The 22,675-nt window shown below is 47.0% G+C and overlaps 2 protein-coding genes across 3 annotated transcripts in view; one reads left to right on the top strand and one right to left on the bottom strand.

Moving 5' to 3' along the window:
• Positions 1-22,675, bottom strand: part of CSMD2 (CUB and Sushi multiple domains 2) — a 604,641-nt gene that overhangs the window by 343,187 nt on the left and 238,779 nt on the right. The window lies entirely within an intron of this gene.
• HMGB4 (high mobility group box 4) lies at positions 66-653 on the top strand. The gene has a single exon (XM_004425924.3). It carries the CDS (start codon positions 66-68, stop codon positions 651-653), a length of 588 nt encoding a protein of 195 aa, XP_004425981.1.

The raw sequence follows: 22,675 nt of genomic DNA, 5'->3' as shown, positions 1-22,675 counted from the left end.
TAGAGTGTAGGGACAAAGTCTCTGCTGTCCAAGGTACTGAATCTAAAAAAGAGAAAAATGATCTTATGAACATGGGAAAAGAAATCCAGCTAAGGCCCAAGGTGAATGTCTCTTCTTACATCCACTTTTTGCTGAGTTACAGAAACAAGTTCAAGGAGCAGCAGCCAAATACCTACCTTGGCTTTAAAGAGTTCTCTAGAAAGTGTTCGGAAAAATGGAGGTCCATCTCCAAGCATGAAAAGGCCAAATATGAAGCCCTGGCCAAGCTCGACAAAGCCCGATACCAGGAAGAGATGATGAATTACACTGGCAAGAAAAAGAAACGGAGAAAGCGGGACCCCCATGCACCCAGACGGCCTCCATCGTCCTTCCTACTCTTCTGCCAAGACCACTATGCCCAGCTGAAGAGGGAGAATCCGAACTGGTCAGTGGTGCAGGTGGCAAAGGCCTCGGGGGAGATGTGGTCTGCAACCGCAGACGTCGAAAAGCAGCCGTATGAACAAAGAGCAGCTCTCCTGAGAGCTAAGTACCAAGAGGAATTGGAAGTCTACCATAAACAACGTGATGCCCGGAAGAGCCTCCAAGGGTCGGTTAAGAACCAGTGCAGAGGGGTCGGACAAACTGAGTCGGACAAAGCGGCTGGGTCCAATTAGAAATAAAATGCCATTCAACTGTGTTGCTGTCTCTGGTCTCGTGTGTGGCGTCAGAGCAGCCTTTGCGGAAGTGAGTGGAGTGGCAGAGTTGAGACTGGGGTTCAGACACTGACCCTGGGGAGGGGCTGGCCTTGAGAGAAGTGGCAGCAGTGTCCAAGGGATGTGTGTGTCTTCCGGATCCATAGGGGTTGGCTTGGGCAGGGGGCGGGTAGAAGTCTCCAGGCGTACAGAAGCTGGGGTCACAGAGGTAGGAGCATCCTGGTTCCAAGTGGTTATCCAGGCTGAAGGACTGTACTCAGAACACCTGTCCTGCCAGCCTCCTCACCAGGAGGGTCAGAAGGCTTGGAGTTCAGGTCAGGTGCCCAATTCAGGCACCAGCAGAGGTTGGGAACTGGAGTTTAGGTGGGCCTTAGGGGTGTCAGTTTCTCCAGCAGTTCCAGAACTGGTGCTCCAGCAAGGCTTAAATACCAGGATGAGATCCCAGTGGTGGTCACCATTATAGTCATGAAGAAGTTTGGGGCTGATTTTACAAAAGCAGGCGTCTGACTCTGTCACAGGCCCTTAACTTGGAGAAAACCCTGATGACATTTTGGTGGACATTTGTCTGGTGGATATAAGCATAGCACTCATAGAGCTGACATTTGTGGCCTTTATGACCACCTGGACCTATTCCTTTTCCCCTTGCTCACAGCACCCTGACTCCATCCTGACCAAGGCTGGATCCCCCTGGCCACAGTGTTGGGTCCAGTGATGGGCATGTGACCAAAGTTGGTCCAACCAGAATGGATCTCAGGATTCATGTAATGAGTCCTAGGGGAAGATGCAGTCCTGGGCGCTGTCGACAGCCCTTTGCCTCGTTCTCAGGCCAACACGTGAGTCCCTCTGGCATCATCAGAGCATACTTTTGGACTTCTCACTGAAGGTGAGCCCACACATTTCATTTTTTTGTCTAAGATGGTTTGAGTTAGGTTTTCTGCCACTTAAAATGATCAAAACAGGTAATTTGACACAAATGGGATTGTTCTGTGTCTGTACTGTAACTGTTTTTCAGGCAATAATGTACTGTGGGCAGCATTTCATACCAATCAATATACATTGATGTGGACTATTCTGAAATGGCTCTTTTGACTTCTTCACATCAAAAAGACTGGGCCAAAATGCAAAACTGCTTTTTTGTCACCAGGTTATGCATACAACAGACTTCCCTGATTCCATCTCTCACCCCCATTCCATGATGGACTTGCAATACTTTGTACTCTACTGCCGTTTGAACTTTTACTTTCAAAAGAAGAGTAAAAAATACATATTTTTGAAAAGTCTTTTAGAATTGGGTGAGCCTTTAGGGGATGAGGGATAATATAGTGGAGTGATTGAGAAATTCATGGCCCTGAATCAGGCCATTTATGGAAGACTCCCATGTGCCAGACCTTGTGCTGGGTACCAAGAGGCCCAACCTGGACTCCTGTAGGCTCCTTCCCTGTAAGAACTTTCCTTCTGATGTGGGAGATGGATGGGCACACATCACAGCATGATGAGGAGAGTGAAGGCTACGCAAAGTACTTGGGGTGGGAGTGGTGCCACCTACCACAGCCATCACTGAAGTCTTCCCGGAGGAAGTAGCTTATCCTACTTGGCAACCTTGTACTCAAGCTGGCAAGATTCCCGGTCCCCACTCCCCATTCCCCACAGCTGCTGTTCCAACTTGGCTCTTCTTCCCCTTCAGCCCAACCTCCACCCTCTCAGGAGACATTCTCATTTTTTGCTTCAGTGAGAAAATAGAGATCATCAGACATGAACACACTCAGTTTTCTTCTTTCTCAACATGTAATTCACACTCATCCTTTCCTCCTGGCCTCATGTCTTAGGGGGAGCTATAACGCTCTTGCTACCCCCTTCCCCTGCCTCCCTCAGACCCTTGCTCCTCACTCTGAACATGCTGACCCTTCTGTTTCTAAGCTTGCACAGGTTAGCTTGGTGTCATGATATGGGTGGTTCCAATCTTAACACTGGCAGGACATTGGGCAAGTTCTCATTTCTCTGAGTCCCAGGTTTCTCATCTCTGCGATGGGGATGCTGCCTGCCTTACAAGTTGTTTTAGTGGTTAAATGATGTAACACATGCAAAAGTATTTGGCACAGTCCTTAACACATAATAGGTATTGGTGGATACCCCTAGGGTGGCTGCCCCATGATTCCCCCGTCCTGGTGTTCACACTCTTGTATGACCTCTTCCCACCAAATGTGGGCAGAACATGTGACTTGCTTCTAACCAATAGAATAAGGCAAAGGAAATGGAATGTGACTTCTGTGATTACATAATGATATATAAGACTCCATCTTGCTAGCTGATTTGCTCCAGAGATTCTCTTGCTGGCTTGATGAAGTAAGTGGCCAAGTTGGAGAAGCCCACATGCCAAGGAACTGTGAGAAATCTCAAGGAGCTGAGGGTGGCTTCAGACAAACAGCCAGCAAAAAAACAGAAGGTCTCAGTCCTACAACCCCAAGGAGCTGAGTGCTGCAGCAACAACATGAGCAGGGAAGTGGGCCCTTCCCCAGCTGAGCCACCAGATGAGAACTCAGCCCTGGCTGACACCTTGACTGCAGCCTTGCGAGACCTCAAGCAATAGACCCAGCTAAGCTGTTATTGGATCCCTGACCCACAGAAACTGTGACATAATGAATGTGTGATGTTTTAAGCCAAAAAAGTTGTGGTAGCTTGTTACACAGCATAGATAACTAATACAGTACTCAAACGCCAACATCCTTATAACTCTAGAAGAGACTGTCTTTAACCTTATTTCTCCCTCTGGCCTCTAGCCTACTGTTTAATTTCCTTTCCTTTGTTACCAACCTCTTGAAGGGGGAGGAGCTCCCCCCCACCCCGAGCTAATTAGATCCTGACTTGTAATACTCTGTAGTGGTTCCAGTTGGCTTGTCTTGTTTCCACCCTGAACCGTGGCTCTTGGTGGGCAGTGGCTGCGTGTTACACCACACTCCTCTCCGGGAAGAGGGCCCCCACACAGCCAGGCCCCAGCCCTCATGCCACCCTTCTGGTTTCCTGTGTGACTAATTATGTGAGTGTGGGTGGCCAAGTAGAAGTTTTGACAACAGTTTGCAGCACACCTGGTGAAAACTAACTCCATTAACATTCCTTTATGAAAAGATGACAGGAGGGTGTGAATCTGCTGGCTTCTAATGAGTACAATGTAATAACAGCGAAGGGGGAGGGAGGAGGGAAGGGGAGATGTTGGAGGAAGCCTGGGCTTAAGATCATGGGAGAGAAGAAAAGCAGGCGGAAAATCCGGTGTGGTGCCAGCCTTCCAGACCCGCTCAGCTGGGCTCAGGTGCCCCTGTCCTTGGGAAGAGGAAGGCAGGGTCTTTGGGCTTATCACCGTCTTGTTGATGACTGAATCACTCCACTCTGCTTCTTCTCTCCTAGAGCCTTTTCTTGTGTTAATTTATTCATTCATTTATTCAACAAATATTCATGTAAATCTTATGCCTGCAATATACCAGGAATGGTTCTGGTGCTAGAGGTACAGCAAGGTCCTGATCTCTTACATTCTAGTGAGGGAGAGACAGACAATAAATAAGTCAATGAATAAACACACCAGATCATTTTTTGATAGTGTCAAGTGCTCCGAGGAAAATAAGCCCAGGTAAGGAGATAAACAATGACAAGTGGGGTTGAGGGCACTTTAAACGGGTGGTCAGAGAAGACGACATTAGGGTTTGGGTTTAAAGGACAAGGAGTCAAGCATGCTAAGGTTCGAGGGAAGAGTTCTTTAAGCAGCAGGACAGCAAGTGCAAAGGTCCTGAGACAGCAGTGAGCTTGGCATATTAGAGAAACAGAATGGAGGCCAGAGTGACCGGAGGTGTGAGCAAGTAGGTGAGATGAGGTTGGAGAGGGGCAGGCCTTGGCAAGGAGTTTGTTTTGAAATCTAAGTGCAGTGGGGAGCCACGGAGGGTTTTCTGCAGGGGGAGCCATGTGCTTCCATCTTGACTTCTGGTTATTGGTCATTCTAGAGTCTTCTGAGATTACCCGGTGCCAACAAGGGGATGCTAGCCTCTCCAAGGTCTGCAAGAGAAAGAGGCAGGGCTAGCAAACACCAAACCCATGACACTTCCCCTTTTGGAGGACAGATAATCAGAAGCCTCTACTTGGTATTCCCTGCAGCAGCTGTAAGCTGAAAATCAAATGTGGAAGCTGTGAAACTTCTTCCCCTGTGATTCACTTTCCCAGGAAGGAGGGGGAAAGTGGGCATGGGTGGCAGAATTTTCCAGGGGAACATTTCATCCTAGGTCTCATATTTTCATGTGGAACAGCTTCCACTAGACCAGTGGTTCTCAACTTTGAGCCCCCATTAGAATCACCCCAGATTGCTGGGCCTCACCCCTAGAGTTTGATCCCACTTTCCTGGAAGTTGGACCTATAATCTGCATTTCTAAGAGTTCCCAGGTGACACTGCTGCTCTGAGGACCACAGAGGAATTCTTTTCCCTCTTGCAGTCCTGGAATTCACCCCCAAGAGTATCTGCCCAGTGAGTTTGAGAGGAGGAGCTGACTGTGCTCGTCTCTCTCCCCGTCCCCGTCCCCTCCCCTGGCTGCAGACCGTTCCGGTCTGCTCTCCAATCGGTTCACTGGTAATAAAGGTGATCCTCATCTGTCTTTCTCCTGCCTCTGCCAATGGGTTCTGAACTTGACAGGGGAATAGTGTATTTATTTATTGGATTTCCCTCAAATCCCAACACAGAAGTGGATCCCAGTTGCAAAACAACTGATTAGCATCTGGAACACACAGCTGCATTGGGATCTTATAGTTGATTTCAGCATCCACTAAAGCATCAATTGTTTGGGGACAAAAAGGTCCAGTTTCTTTGCCTTTAATTAAGGCTGAGGATCAGGTCTGTGGACAGGGTGAGGTCATCAGGGTGAAGTCACAAAGGCCTTGGCACCCTTTTATCCTGTCATGCACCTGTAGTCACACCCCCCCACAAACAGCACCTGCCCTACGGGTGTGCTGAGAATAAATGAAATGTCTAAGACATCATTGTAAATAAAGTCTGGTGTGTAAGAAGCACCCTATGAATGGGGGTGCCTGCCTTGGGCTTCAAAAGGTGGTTTAAAGAAGGCGAGAGTGACACACAGAAAGGTAGTTGAAGCAGGAGAAAGAGCTTGGCCAAAGGCTTGAGGGGGGCATGCGACCTTCCAGGCTGGCCTTGACCTCTGGGTGGATCACCAGTGACACCGAGCATTCTGGTGTGGTCATCCTCTTGTGAAAGTTTCCTTGTAACAGCTTTCCCTACCCATCGTCCCTTTCCAATCCCCTCTCAGCTCTGGCCGGCTGAGTGATGTTTTAAGACTCCTCTCCTCCAACAGTGAAGTTTCCTGAGGTCACCCATCACTAGGGGAGTCTGACACGGCATAATCGGGCCGTTGCTGCCTTGCCGGTTGCACTGTCGCCCACACTCATCTTCTGAAACGGCTCCCAGTGATCCCCACCTCCTGGTATTCACACCCTGTGTAATTCCTCCCTTTGAGCGTGGGCTGGACCTAGTGATTTAATTTGAATGAACAGAATAGGGCAAAAGCGATAGGATAACACTTCTTCAGGAGTGACAAGACTGTCTCTCTCTCTTGCTTGCTCAAAGCAAACTGACACGTTGAAAGCTGCCCTGTGGAGAGGTTCACAAGGCAGGGAACTGAAGGTGGTTTCCGGCCAACACCCAAGGAGAAACTGAGGTCCTTGGTCAAACAGCCTGCAAGGAACTGAATCCTGCCAGTGACCGTGAGTAAGCTTGGAAGTGGATCATTCCCAGGTCCAGTGGACACCTGTACTGCAACCTTGTGACAGGCCCAGCCAAGCCATACTTGACTCCTGACCCACAGAAACCAAGAAAATAGATGTTGTTTTTTCATGCCACTAAGGTTTGAGTAATTTATTACAAAGCAAAATAGACAATGAATACAGATTTTAGTATCAAGAGAGTAATCGTGTCATGGAAAATATCTAAAAATGGGAGATGGCTTTGGAACCAGGCAGTGGGCAGAGGCTGGGAGTACTCCGAGGAGGTTGTTAGAGAAATCTGGACTTTGAAGATGCTGCCAGTGAAGGCTCGAAAGGAAATGAGTTACACGTTCTTGGAAACTAGAGGAAGGGGATCCTTGTTACGCAGTGGCAGAAAGCTTAGTGACGCTGTCCTCTGTAGTTATGTGGGAAGAACATGTGCCTAATAAACTTAGTGATCTAGCTAAGATGTCCAAGCAAAGTGTTGAAGGTTTCTTCTTGTTGTTTACGTGAGAGGAGAGAGAAATTGAGGGAAAGATTGTTAAACAAAAAGGAGCCAGGGCTTGATAGTTTCGAAAATTCTCAGCCTCCCAAGGCAGCAAAAGATGCTAAAATTAAAAAATGGCTTTTGAGGCGACAGCCTGGTGGCGCAGCAGTTAAGTGTGCGTGCTCCGCTACGGTGGCCTGGGGTTCGCAGGTTCGGATCCCGGGCGTGCACCAACGCACCACTTGCTAAGCCATGCTGTGGTGGAGTCCCATATAAAGGGGAGGAGGATGGGCATGGATGCTAGCCCAGGGCCAATCTTCCTCAAGAAAAAAGGGGAAGATTGGCATCGGATGTTAGCTCAGGGATAGTCCTCCTCACCAAAAAAAAAAAAAAAAAAAAAAAAAAAAGGCTTTTGAGCACTGTCAAGCAAAGGTGGCCTGGAGATAAAGTTGAGGGTGTGACTGTACAGCCTTTGGTTAAGTCCTCAGGAAGATCAGAGGATCATAGTATTATTCAATTACACAAAGACCCTTTAAAGAGATTAGTGTGGATCTCACAGATCCTCTAGGTCAAACAATAGGGCCTCTGGGAAGCATTAGGGCATTATCCCTTGGTCATCTGAGCAGAAGCTGAAAGTAGAAAAGAGTTTAGTTCAAAGAAATTTGTGGGTGCAGCTTTTGTGCAATAGAGTGAATCTCAATGAGATTTATAGAAGACTCATAAAGTTTTCAAGAAAACTATTATCAGAAGAAACACTGTCAGCTTGGACTGAAAGGGACAGATAGTATAAAATAAAAAGAGGTCATCAGACTCCCAAAATTCTCAGCAGAAAGCAGGCTGAGGAAAAGTCAGCTTCAAACACATGGTTCCTTTCACGAAAAAAGAAGGATAAGTCAGAGGGAGGAGCCAAGTGCTCAGAAAGTGGAGCTAAGGGTCATAGAGAATTATTCCCACCTTTTAAAACTAATCAAGAAACTTCCAATATTTTCCTGGGTGGATTTCAGAATTGTTATGGACCAGGAACTTCTTTATGCCTCACATTTTCCCCCTTTCTGAGTAGGAATGTCTGTAGTCATCACCCTACGCCTATCCCACCCACCATTGTATGTTGGGTATGTGGGGGCAGATAACTTGTCTCTTTAGTTTCACAGATCTACAGATCCAGAGTGACAGTATTCTAGAACCCGTACTTAGTAACTATACCCAAGAACCTCATCCACACCTGAACCTGACTCAGATGATGAGATTCCAGATTTTAAGCTGACTCTATCATGGGAAGAGACTTGTAGGGACTTTGGGAAGGGGTAACTGTATTTTGCATGTGGAAGGGACATGAACCATTGGGGGCTGGAGGTTGTACTGTGGCAGGCAGCTTCAGAAATGACTAAGTAATCTTTGTCTCCTGGTATTCATGCCCTTGTACAATCCCCTCCCATTGTGTGTGGGCTGGACCTACTGACTTGCATCTAACAAAGAGGATTGAGCAAAAGTGATGGGCTGTCACTTCTGAGATGAGACTATAAAAGACTCTGACTCCTGACTTAGTCTCTCTCTGGTTTGGTCTGCTGAAGTAAGCGGCCATATTGAAAGCTGCTCTGCGGAAAGGACCGCACCGAGGAACTCAGTCCTTCAGACAACCATGTGAATAAGCTTGGAGCAAATCTTTCCCCTCAGTTGAGCTTTGAGATGACTGTAGCCCTGGCACACATCTACATTGTAGCCTTAGGAGAAACCCTAAGCCAGAGAACCCAGCTAAGCCACACCCAGATTCCTAACACACAGAAAATGTGAGATAATAAATGTTGTTTTGGGGTAATTTGTTACACAGCAATAGGTACTTAATACACCCACCCTAAGGTCCTGCTACACAATATTTTCCCCTGAAACACTTATATTCTCACACTCTCCTCAGGGCCCTTGCACATGCTACTCCAGTCTGGGATCATTCTTGCTACCTTCTAGGTCTGGTAAACATCCACCTGTCATCCAGGACTCAGGTCAGGCGTCCCTTCCTCCAGGAAGCCCTCTTTGACCGTCCTTCCCTCCTCTGTGCTCCCATAACACATCGCTATGCCACCGCATATCACATTCTAACTATTGTTTGTCTCTCCAACTTGTGGAGGAGGGGCAGGGGCCTTGCCTTATCCATCCTAGTGCCCTTAAAATCTAACATAGTGCTCGACACGCAGTAAAACGACAACAGTAAACTTTTATTGAATGCCTATGCCATGCCTGGTGCTGTTTGATGCAATTTACATGTAGTTATCTTATTTAGTAATAAACCCAGTGGGGCAGGAACTTGATGCACCCCCATTCTGCAGATGAGGAACTGAGACCCTAGGCTAGGTGCTCAGTGCACGCTTGCTGGACAATGAACTACTGAATCACGAGACGCACGCTGCTCCTCCTGCCCTGCACCTGGCAGCGGTTGGCCCCACTTCTCTCGGGAACGCGGCAAACGGCAGAGTTAGGCCAGAATGCTTCCTGGGCACCCGGACACGCACTCTGTGCCTGGCCGCTTACACAATTTGGTATTTCCAGAGAAATACCTGGATCTATCCCTTGGCTCCTCCAGGAAAGGGCTTGGCTGGCACCCAGAGAATTTATTGGGCACCAGAAACCTCACCTCCAGCTCTCTGCTCACAGCTGTGCCTCTGGCCCGCAGGCAGAACAAGCATTTTCCTCCCCTCACACCCTGTCATTGTAAACCACATAAATTCCTCGATACTCGTGTTGCAATGAACAGATGTGGCTCTGTATCTTTAATGCATTATCTGCAATTAGCAGCGGTGGGCACGGCAGAACTCTGCGGGCCCTGGAGCTGCCCCTCCAGATGCAGTTGCGAGTACATTTGTGCGGAAGGATCGAGCCAGGCTCCTCTGGTGCATGTGGCTCTGGCAAGTGGGTGAGGGAACTTCCATTTGCAGAGTGTCTGCTCTGCCAGGAGGCAGAAGTGGGGCTGCTGAAGCCTGATGGTCGCTCCCCTGCCCACCTGGCCTCCCTTCCACCCCTCCCTGCTGTTTAAACGCCCTGAGAGGTTGTCCTCCAAGAGGGACCTCAAAGGACACACAGCAATCCTGAACCTCATAGGTGATAAAGGTTTTCATAGGCTTGGGGTCTTCAGTGTGGAATAAAGGTCTGCAAAATGCAAAAGGGGCATGCGGTGCCCAGAGCAAACCAAAGAGAGTGTCGCATGGACTTTAGAAAAGAAGGTGGCTGGTTAGTGAGAGTTAATGGGGTGGGCATCAGCTCCATCCAAAGGAGAAGGAGATTTTTTGTAATAAATATAATGCTAATAACTAGTGTGTGTGGCACTTACTATGCACTAGGCCCTATTTCTAAGTGCTCTCCAGGCAGCATCACATTTAATTCCAGAAGGCAGTGTCAATACCACCCTCCTCCTGCCAACCTCAGCCAAAACTACCTGCAGTTGAACAAAGTTCGTGGCAACCAGGAGAATGCATACCCCACGGAACTGGGGGCATCTCCGTAAGAGGCTGTTGGAAAGAACCTACTGTAGGGTTTGGGCTTGTGTTATTTGGTATTTGGGGGAGGGTTCAAGGAAGTGGAGCTTTCCTCTGGGTTGGATGCTGGCAGGAAGTTGGGATTGTATGACTGGGTACTTAATTCCTTTTATCTAGAAGGTGGGAGGAATGAAGCAAGACTAAAGCTGTGATTGGTAAAGAAGCATCTGTCATTCATCTTAGCCAGGATATGAAGGGAGGGGAATGTTTGGGCATTTTTGTTTTGGTAGTGTTCTTGTTTCTGTCTGAGTTAGACGTGATTATGGAGTGCTCTTGTTTTTGTCTTAATCCGTGGCAGTCACTGAATGGCCTTGTCTGGTGGTAACATCTATGTTCAGCAGAAGAACCCCAAGGTCTAGGTGTGGGAGCCAAGCCAGCTCCCAGCCACGCGGCCGCCTTCCTGATGGTGCCAGGCCAGCTTCCGGCCCTCAGGGGCTGCTGATCTCTTTCTCGGCAGGCCCTATTACTGTGCCAGTTTATAGAAATAGAGAAATTGAGGCTTGGAGAGTTGCCGTAGCTGGGAAGTGGTGCTGTGATGCCAGGGTCACTGAAACCCAGGTGGGGGACTGGCGGGGAAGGGTTGTGATTATGGGAAGCCAGGCTGACCATCAAGGGGACAGGCCACGACAGTGAAGTAGAGCATAGGATTGGAGGCAGCGAATCTCCACACTTCAGAAATCTGTCCCTGACTTACTAGCTGCACAGCCCTGGGCAATTTACTGAATGGAAGAGGTTCAATTTCTTCTTCTGCATAATGGGAATACAAAAATCTGTTTCCCAGGGTGCTTGTGAGAATAAACTGAAAAGACACAGTATAAAGCACCTTTGCAACACTTGGGAAAAACAGACTCCACTCTGAGAGCTGACTGCCTGCCAGGCACTGTTCTAAGTCTCTCACAGGTACTGACTCGTCTGATACTCACAGCAAACCCATGAGGCAGATTCTATAATCTCTGGTTTGCAGGTGAGAAGATGAAGGCACAGAGAGGTTCAGCAACTTATCTGAGGTCACACAGCTATCAAGTAGCAGAGCTCAGGCATTCTGGCTCCAGCACCCTCACTCTACCGCCTATCATGAGGGTAGATCACCGGTGGCTCCTTCTCTTCCCTTGCTGCAAGGGCTTTAAGACTCTAGTCAGAGTTTGATGACAATTTGTTGCCCCAGACCTCCCCAGGTCCCAGACAGTTGCTTGTGGGAGGGTCCAAGCTGCTTTCCTGGCTCTGGTTCGGAGAGGACTCATTTCCTTTTAGAAGGTCAAAACATTCTTGGCATGACAGACAATATAGATTCAGGTTGCTGTGGTCGATAGATCAAATAAAACTTGTATTGCCCTACTGGTATTTCCATGCCTCTCAGTAAATACTGAAGTCAGAGAAAAACACTGAGAAATGAGTAAAAACTAAAGGGAGTGGGGGAATGATCCAATGCTGCAGCAAAAGCCCTCTTTTGGCAAGACTGATGTGTGGGCAGAAGGCAAATGGCAGCCCGAGGCGAAATGGGCCAGACTTGGCCGTTGTCCTTTGATCCCATAACAGCAGGAAGTTGTTCAGAGTGGCCGGCGCCACGGTCCAAGGCCGACTCAGCATTGCCTAGTCCTAACCTGTTGAGTGGGTGTATAGCTTGTGCCAGCAGTTCTGGGAGACGGGGAGGCAGGGACTCCTGGGCCCAGTGACTCCAGTAACCGAGGTCCTTCAGGCCACTGACCCCCCTCCAGTCTGCGTTCCACCCCCACTTGGGGGAGATAAAGTCCTGGAACTCACATCAAAACTCTCCCTGCTGTTTGATACAACTCTAGATCATCATCATCAACCTTTTTGAGGCTCATCTGTTCTTAATTATATCTCTAAATCCCAAGGCATTATAACTGTGAGAATTTGGGAAATTTAGCTGCTTAGAGGATTCGTGATAATCATGGTAATCCCTGGTATTTACAGAGCCTCCTTTTGCAGACTGTGAAAGCCAGATAGACAACATTGTAGTGGCAAGGATGCCCTGAAATTGCTCTCAAGCTCTCTTCACAGAGTGCCAGGCCCTTAGTCTGTCTTATTGTGTTTAGTTCAAGGAGGCAGAGAAAAAGATTTCTCACCATCACCTCCTGGGGGAGACCAAAGAGGAGATGGAAAGGTTAAACCAATGTAGAAGATACACCTTGGGTCGGGTGCCCAGCCCATGCCCTCTTCTCAGGACTGCCCTGCTCCTTCTCCCCAACCACCTCTGAAGGGATGGGCTCCTGCAGCTATGCTGGTACCAGTTGAGTATACCACTTCTTAGTACCAGCTCATTGGACAAGGAGTTGACATTTGACTAATGAGCTGAGCCCATCAGATTCTCTCTCGATAATTCGAATGAAAAGATGTAGAAACTGGGAGTCAGTCAGTTGGACCCCTAGGTTGAGAAAGTCAGGCAGACTCAAGGGTTGGAGTGACCATGTGGGACCACGTGTACTGATTAACCAGCAGACAGAAGGGGAATAGACGACACAGTACCTGAAAGATTTGCTCTCCAGCACTTTCTGTCCCATGTATTTACTCGGTAAACCCTTTGGATTCCAAGCCGGGAGCCATCCCACGAGGCCATTATTGCATGAAGGTGAAGCATTGCATATAACGCCAAACTCCTGCTTGGTTTTCTCTGACACACCAAGCCTTCCCTTCAGCTCCAGGCCAGGCCTCGTGGGCTCCATGTACATGAGATGGGAGAGCAACCACGCTTCCCCTCTAATAGGGACAGACCAGATGGCACCACAGTGAGTGGGAGCCAGCACGTGGTCCATTCCAGAGACCCCTGCTGGCCTTTATCAGAAGCCAACATGGGCCGCCCCAGAGCTTCTGGGGTGTAGGGCACAGCTGCCCCTGACCTCCCCAGCTTGAAGGAGAAGGACTGAGAAAAGTCCCTGCAAAGGAGCCATTGTTACGACACAGCACAGCCATCTGGTCCCCCATTGATCTGACAGCGGCAGCAGGGGCCGAAGGTGGCAGACACAGAGGCCTGGGAGCACAATTCGATGAGCAGCCCCCATTGATCCGTTTACCTGCCTGATGGCTGGCCAGACTCTCTGCGTTTAAAAGACACCCACGGAAGGTCAGGGCTGGGAGGGCACCTTAGGGAGGCCTCAGGACAGCCCAGGATTGTCACAAATGGGAAAAGCAAGCCCCAAAGACACTACTGAGATGTGACATTTCCGATTTCAATCAAGAGAGTCCAAATAGCTCCCACTGTTTACTGGGCAGTTTGGGGGGAAAGGGGGGTTTGTTGTGCCTTATAGCCCTATGTTTCCCACAGGGAGGAAAGCAGAGAGAAAATAAATTTATGTGAAGTGTGTGGGACTGAATCATAAGCTCTTGGACTAAATGAAAAAGCACATTCTTACCACCGAGGTAGCAATGCGTTGTCACTAATTCAGAAGCCCCATCACCCTGCTCCAGGGGACACAGCCCAGAACAATCACAGATTTCTTTGGGCTGGAGGTTCCAAATGGAGTGTGTGAAACAGCGGCTTCTGTGATGCCAGCTTGTGCCCAGCCTACGCTGAGCCACTTATTCAGGTTCGACCTGCCCTCTCCCAGTGCCAGTGAATGATCCCATCCCCTCTTGTCAAGTGGGTTCTCGAGATCGTCTGTTGCCCATCATCCCCACCCAAGGTGCCATGTGCCCTGTAGGACAGCCCCTGGGGACCCTGCGGCCTTTGTAGTCAACCATTCCACTTAAGTGTGGCCCATCTGCCTGACTAGTTCGCTCTTTCTCCCTCATGGGCTGGGAGCCCGGTGCAACTCTTTCTGGATGGCTGGGGTTTGGCCCCATTCTCCTGAGGGTTGGGATTTATCCTCTCCATCTCCATCAATCTGCAAGTGTCCCTGACCTAAAATTCATACAAGCACTTGGGCCGCATGCCCACCTTGTTCCCTTAGAATTTGCCTTTTCAAAAAGCCAGCCCAAATAAGAGTAGAATTTGCCTTATTTCCTTGGCTGTTGATATGGACAGTCAGTCTGTTTTCAAATCCTGCTCTAACTAGCATCACCATTACTATAAAGCATTGGCTTTAGAGTAAAAAGAGCTGGCCCTGAATTCTGTTCACACTACTTGCCCAACTATATGAATGTGTAACTTGTAGCTTGTAACTACTTGTAACTGCATGAACTTGCAACTAACCCCATTCTTCTGAGCCTCATTTTCCTCACCCGTGTAAAGCAGATATTAAAACCTACCCCATGTGAGTGGTGCAGAGTAAATGAGAGAATAAATGGGATAATGGATATAAAGAACTTAGCATAATGTACCACACATAATACTAACCTATAACATTCATTGAGGGCTTACAATATGTTAAATTCTGTGCAAAGTGCTTTGCAAGCATTAGATTATATTATATTTGCACAGTAATCTTGTAAGATCCTATTATCCCAAATTTTTAAGTGAGGAATCTGAGGTTTGAAAGGTTAAGTAAATTGCCCAAGGTCAACAGCAGGTCAGTGGTTGAGCAAGCACTGATTGTGATCTCGTGGAGACCAAAAATTATGATTTATCTCATCTAATGTCTTAGTACAATGCCTAGTATATAGTAGGCACTCAAAAAATGTGTGTTGAATTAATGCATGGCTCCCAAGTCACTGCTCCTTTGCATAACTGGGTTGAGGGATTGTTTCTCTCTCTCTCTTTGCAGTGGGGGCACTAAGCTGTTCATCTGTGTTTTATTTATGCCAGTATTTGTGTTCTTATCCCTAGTATGGCTATTACTGGACGTTTTAACACATTCAAGCCTTCTATCCGAATGGATACATCATTTCCATGCCATCCACTCTTTAATCAGAGGGCTCACAGATTCAGCACTTTGGACAGAGCTAGGATTTTTGAGCTAATGTGTAGTCAGTATTGGATTTGCATTTAAAAACTTATTTCCATTAGATGTGTGACCCACATATGAGAAAATACTGCATTTCCCACTTCTAGCTCAGTGGTTCTGTCTCTCTCTTCCTTCTCACAGTCTATGAGACGCGAAAAGATTGCCATAAAGATTTTATGAGTCTAAGAGAAACATTACTCAAACAGGATTTATTTCAAAGGCATCATTCTGCAACCATGGCATGTTGTTTAAAGGGGAAGAAAAGCTCGTATTGGTGAAATTTTTATACTGAAATGAAGTCCAAATGTTGCAGAAGATCCTGCTTACCAGGTTGGCAACTTCTTCAATTTGGTTCAAATCAGCAGACAATTCATAGAGCATTTTCAGCATCTCTGGGCCTGTACTTGAAACCAATGATTAAGAGACAACAAGAATATGATCTTTTCCCCATTTGCACTAAGACAAGGAGAAAGGTAATTACTGAATTGGTACTTTCAGACTTTCATAGTCTGGGACAAAAATGTATTTCTGATGCCCAGTATGTGTCAGGCACTGTGCTGAACATCACAAGGACAACAAGGCACATTTTCTGCCCTCAAGAACTGGTGTCTGGTGAAGAAGAGACACCTACCCCCATGCAGCACACTATGCAGTGAGATAAGGGTTATGATAGAAATAGGTAAAAGAGCTTGTTCCAGAATTGTGTGGCATAGCTACTGTCCTTCGTCTACCTGACAAACTGCTATTCATTCTTCAAGAACCCAATCAAACGTCCTCTCTTCTGTGAATCCTTTCCTGACTCTCCAAGATAGAGTTAGGCTTCCCTCCTAACTTGAAAAAAGGGAAAGTGGGGAGGACAGACACTAAATAAGTAACTTTTAAGTACATACCAAAAGTTCTGCAGCGGCAAAGAGCAGGAAATAATTAACTGTCAAAGAAGGGGTGGAGATACTTGAATTGATTCTCAAAAAATGTGGAGAAGGTCATTCCAGGTGGAGAACACAGGGAGGATAAACGCGAGCCAGGACGAATGGTTATGATGTATTTATAGAACGGCAAGTAGCTTGGAGTGGCTAAAGCAAGACATTTGGGAATGGCATGGGGAGCTGATGACAATGGGAGACGTGATGGAAGATGAAGTTGCTTCATTAGGATGGGGTCAGATTACGAAAATCCTGGTGAGAAGTTTGTTCTCCATCTTGTAGGTCGTGGGAGAAATCAAAATATATCTAAAATTTTACTCTTTTTCCGCACCCAGAAAATCATATACACTTGCAAAACTTTTAAGAAATACAAAAGAACATAAAGAAAAAAATACATTAACACCCTATTCTGAGCTCATGTTAACATTTTTTCTTGTCTTCTTTTTTTAAAATGACTCCTCTATATGTATGTGTGTAAAAAATTTAGTTCATATGCAGTTTTGAATGTTGATTTTTTTCACTTAGTATCATATATTAAGCATGTTCCAAATTCGTGGAACATTCTTTGAAATTAATTGCTACATGTTTTATCGGCCACATGCACCAGTTTATTCAACCACTAATGTTGGACATAGACTGTTTCCTTTTCCCCACTGTAATAAATAACACTGCAATGAACATCTTGGTATATATCATTTTACACTAACCTCTCACTATTTCCTTGGGATAAATTCCTAAAGTGGTATGTACTTTGTACACTTGAATCACTACTGTCAGACTACCTTCCAAAAAGATTGTTCCAATTTATAATCCCACCAACAGGGCATGAGGTTCAAAGAGGTTAAATGACTTGCCTAAGATTAAACAGCTTGTACGTGGAGGGCTGGGAATCAAATGTGGACATTGGTATCCACAGGGCTAAGGCAGGACTTTGGTGGGGAGACAGGGAATGGGTGGCCAGAGGTAATTGAGTTTGGAGAACTGAAACTGACTCGAGTAAAGATGGGTGGTCTAATGAGGCAGCTTCAAAAGACGGGCTGTTCAAGGGACAACGCTTGGAATTTCATCCTCTCTAAAGCTGCCTATGTCACGACTCTTCCCACTTAAGAGTGTTCAGACCAAAGAGAAATTAAATGTATCTACCTTTCTGTGGACAGTTATTCCTTTGTAGACCCAGGCCTTGGGCTGGCATTAGTGGGAATGGCACATGTGAAAAGTTGCCTGATCGTCTGAAGTTTGATTCAAGGAGGATTCCCCATTGATGCCCTGGGTTTACCGAACAAGTCAACACTGGGCATACGCTTCACTCAGCCATAAGGACGTCGGAGGTACCCATCTCCCTGGGACCATAACATATTTTCTCAGCTGCTTCCTAATTGAGAAATGACTCAATGAGGGATAAAAGATTCAGGATCCATAGCTTTCTCAATCCTCCTACCTTGCACTACTAGCTGACTTCTTTCCCTCCTCCCTCCCTCCATGCCTTCCTTAACTCCCTTCCTTTATGGCTACAAATGCAATAACATAAGTCTAGGGCCAACAGGAGGACCAAACTCAGGCAGTCGTCTCATCAAAACACTGTATCTAAGACATCACAAGCTTGATAGGGTTCAGAGCCTCACCCCAGCCTATCTGATAAATCCCCTCTGCAATACGTCCAACTAGTGTTTGCCCAGCACTTACCCACCACTACAGTGGTCTCCCCCAGGAAGCGATGCTATTCTAACTATTAGAAAGATCTTACACTGATTCAAGGTTTGACTCTTGCTCTTCCGTTGTTATAGTTTCTGCCAGTTATCTAAACTTTCTTCCATATCATGGACATTTAACTACCTGAAAACAAGTGCCATTTTCCTTTAAGTAGGTGAAGTGTTGGAGTATAAATGTCTTAGGTTTTGGAGTCAGGCAGATCTGGGGTTCCAATTTTCACTCTGCTAGTAACCAGCTGTGTGTCTCTGGGCAAGTTGCTAAACATCTGAGTCTCAAATTATTTTCTGGACGATAAATGGTGATGCATTTACCTCAGTGGACAGCAGTGAGGACTAACTGAAATGTCAATATTATGACAAATGGTGGGTGATTGTTAGATGTTGGGTCCCCTCACAATTGTCTTTTTCTAAGTCAGTATTTCTCAAAGGTGCTCTCTGACCTGTTGCATTAAGATGGCCTAGGGTGGGTAATTAAAATGTAGATTTCTGGGTCATAGCCCTAATCTACTGAGTCACATTCCCTGAGAGTGGGAACTAGAAATCTCTATTTGTTTAATTCAGAGCAGTATCCATGTGCCAAGAAGTTGGAAGGCTTAACACATAGGGGAACTCTCCAAAGCTTCTTGGGGGCCCACATTCAAGTAGGGGGTCCCCATTTGATTTCTGGGTGAGACGCCCCAAAGAGGACACCTGCCTCTGAACTGGGAACAAGGCCCCATTTTCAGAGAGTCCCACGCTTTTGCTCACTCTCCGATAGAGGCCTCCCCTCTGTATTATGGGATTTGGAATGTGGAAGTGGGAGGGGCCTGGGAAAGGTGCTGCATGTAGATCAGGGCTTAAACTATTTCTCTAATCTTCACACAGCCAGGAGGGGAGGATCAGCCCTTGGGAGGGGGAGAAGCAGGGCAGGGTAGGGGCTCAGGGGCCAGCCAGGCACGTTGATATTCAGGGCACATTCCACCTCCTTGCTGGGTCACCCGTGACCACAGCAGACACACACTGGACACAAGAATGCCCAGGCCTTTCCCTGACACAAGGGATGTCAGTGCAACCAACTCCCAACCTGCCCTCTGGTGGAGCTGGGGCTCCCACAGAGTCCTCACACTCTCAGCCTCTTTGCCCTGCACCCCCTCTGGTCTTCTCACTCGGTCTCTTCCCCGGCTGTCTCCTGGCTGTAAGTTCTTTCCTTGTACCTTATTTTGTGCTGATGGCTCCCAACGTCTATATACAAGGCACACCCCTACTCCAAACCTCAGACCCTTACATCCATCCACCTTAGGCATCCCGTGGGCATCTGAAACTTAACATGCCATCACGCCCCTCACCACCTCCTGCCATCCACCAGCCACTCAAGCCAAGAGCTGGGAGCCATCTCTGCTCCTGCTCCTCTTTAGCCCCTCAGGTTCAGCGGATTCTAACCGAGTGATGCTGCTTCTGTGCACTTCCAGTGCCTTAAACCCACCGCTCCACTCAGCCTCCACTGCTACCGTCTGTGTTAATTCAGGCCTCGTCCTTTCTCACCCGGGCTACTGCAGCAAGCAGCAGCTTCTGTCTGTGCCTGCATCCATCCCCCCATCCTGTTCTCCAGCAGCAGCCAGAGTGGTCTTTCACAAATGCAAAGCTGATCATGTCACTCCCCTGCTATAGAGCTCTCAGTGGCTCCCTATTGCCCTCAGAATAAAATACAAATAATCCAGCCTCCAATGACCTCTCCAGGCTCATCCTCTCTCAGTTTTCTACATCTTTTAGCTACTTTTCCAGACATAGAACCCTGGAATTCTCCCTTCTTCAAGGGCCTCTGGGCTGACCAATCTCCCTGAAGACCATGTTTCTGATTACCTGCCTCTGCCCTTCCCCTACTGTCCTGTCCCCAGTCCACCTCACTATCCCCTTCAGCACAGACAGGAGAGACAGGGAGAGAAGAACAAGTATTATAATTATTGTACCTTCAATTTCTCATTTTCATCCTTGTAATATCCCCATGGGACAGAGACAGACGAGGAACCAGAGGCTCAGGGAGGTTAAGTAAATGGCCCAAGGTCATGCAGCAGTACAGACGATTCTTAAGCCCAGATTGTCTGACTTCTGAGACATATCGGAAAACTACACCAAAGAAGATGCACAACTCAGATCTATTTCCAACGTCTATGCAGAAAAAGTTACGCTGCTTGAACAGAAACCCCTTAAGATATACTATCCTCAAATACCTCACTGCTTAGCCTGGCTTATGGAGAAGGCAATGTTATCTACCACAAGATGATTAGGACAACAGTGAACTGAAATCCCAGCCATTGCTGCAGAATATCTGCTTCTGAATTCAATCTGGTTCAATTCAATCCAATTTAATACAGTGCAGTTATCGAGCGCCCACTATGCAGCCTGTAAGAACTGGCTGTGGAAGGTCCAGGGAGGAAGGCAGAGGTCCCTCTTGGGAAGTCACAACTAACCCAGGCATGGGGTACCACGTGAGGAGGCTGGAATTGGGGTACTGGGAACAGGGGTTCAAGGCCAGAATCCTATGGTCAGCCCCGGAGCACTCAGGACAAGAATAACGTGCCAAGTTCTTGTGCTCATCCCTGGTCAGTAACAAGTTTTGTAATTTTGCTAATTGTGAATTCTATGCCCATATTTCTTACAAGATATGTGTATAGAGAAGACACTACCAGTTTAGTCTAATAGGTATTCTCGGGTATAACATATAAGAAAGAAATTGGGATTGATGAGTGGTTGAGGGTACGGGCTCCAGTAACGGAGGACTTGGCTCTATTACTTCTAGCAGAGCCATCTTAGGCAGTCTCTGTTAACTCTCTGAGCCTCAGTTTCCTCATCTGTAAAAGGGGAAGGAAAATACCTGCCTCATAGGGTTACTGAAAGGGTTAAGAGAGATCATGCATATAAAGTGCTTAGCACAATACCAAGTGTCCAGAAAGGGTGCAAAAAGCATTAGCCAATACAGTTCTTATTCCGGACTGACTCCCTTGACCAAATCATAATTATAACTCCAATACCTCACCTGGTCCCTGATACTTAATATATGTCCCTTAAATAAACACATGCATGAGTGGAATGCACAACTTAGGCGTGATAGCCAGCTTGGGTCCTGGATGCTAAGCTAAGGGAAGAGTTTGAACTATACCCCACAGGTGACAACAGCCACCAAAGGGTTTCCAGCAGGGAAATGGCAAAGCCAGACATGGGCTTTTAGGAGGGTCACTGAGCCAGAATAGAGGACAGACAGGAAGGAGAAATTCTGGAGACCAATAGGCGGCTGCTTCCGTGTTCCGGTGTGAGAGCGCCTGAATGAGGCCTGTGGTGCTGGTGTGGCAGAGAAAGGCACAACCTGGAAAGACACTCAGGAGGGTGAACTGGCAGGACTTGGCAACCAAGAGATGTGAGCAGATGACAACTGCCCTGCTCTCTGCAGAGTCCATGAAACAGGGAGTCCAGCTAATGATCAGGGAGCAGCTCCGGCCTCTCTGGAAGCCCTGGCCTCTGTTTTCACTGGGAATTCTGGCCTTGATGCTCCTTCTGGTCCCCCGGCTCCTGAGGCCCATGAGTGTCCATCCACGGAGTGCGGCATGGTGGGCGGCCCATAGAGAATTCTTCCACAAAGGCCGCGGAGCTTACACGGGGCCAGCGGTCAGCTGCGGGATGGGTTTCCCCCCCGGCAGACCGGCCTCAGCTGAGGGACAGAAGTCACTCCTAATCACAGCTTGTCTTTCAGGAGAAATCTCCAAGGCTGGTTAGAAAATAAAAATCTCTGAAAACAGTGCAACCAAGAGAAGGCTACTCTCATTTGTTTATAGCTTCTTTAAGGCAGTGCTATCATCTCTCTATTCTCACTCGGTGTTCAACACAACCGCAGAAAGAACAAGCCACTCATTTTACAGACAGGGAAACTGAGGCTCAGAGAGCTTTTTTTTTTTTTTAATCGGACTCAGTTTGCCAGTAGAAAAACCAGGATTCAAACCCAACTATCTGACTCCAAAGTCTATTCTCTTTCCTCTCTGACATATTTCATAATCTTTTAATTTTAAAAGTCCCATTTCTTCAGACATTCACATACTGCTGGTGGCAGTGTAAAATGATCGAATGCTTTTAGAAAGCAATTTGGCAATAAGAATCAAGAGTCTTAAAAAATATTCATTCTGGGAATCGCTCCTAAAGAAATAATCATAAATTCAGGGGGAAAAAAAAAGCTTTACACACAACAATGTTCTTCGCAGCAATATTTATAACGTGAACAACTGGAGACAATCTAAATGTCTGCAGAAAGAGGAATGGTTAAGTAAGTTGTGATATATCCACTTAATGGAATATTTGGGGGCCACGGGTTTGTAATAACAGGGAAAATGCCATTGTTGTAAGTGCAAAATAGTCAGGTTACAAAATTACACATGGCATCGTCTAGGGATGGTGCCACAGAGCTGCTTGGGGTTCCATATTTTGGCACTTCCCCCTCGCGTCTCCATCAGCCCCTTCTAAATCACTCCAGATTTTAAAAAATAATAACATTCTTTCATATCAACAATACATGATTTCTTAATCTTATATTAAATGGGAATAAAAACATCTTTAGAAATTTTGGTATTTTTACTGACCTGTAGTATAGAATTTAGTAAAAACTACACTTGCCTTTAAGTCTCTCCTCTGTTGGAATTACAGGGCTGCCAAACCTATCATTTCTCTTTAATACAGTTCTGGAGGCACTAGCCAAGCAAGAAGCCAAAAAAGAAAAAAAAAAAAAAAAA

Source organism: Ceratotherium simum, chromosome 22 (genome assembly GCF_057802395.1).
Source record: "Ceratotherium simum simum isolate JZ-2026a chromosome 22, ASM5780239v1, whole genome shotgun sequence".
NCBI classification, from domain to species: Eukaryota; Metazoa; Chordata; class Mammalia; order Perissodactyla; family Rhinocerotidae; genus Ceratotherium; species Ceratotherium simum.
Note: the sequence above shows the minus strand (reverse complement) of the source record. Positions and strands in the feature narration are given on the sequence as shown.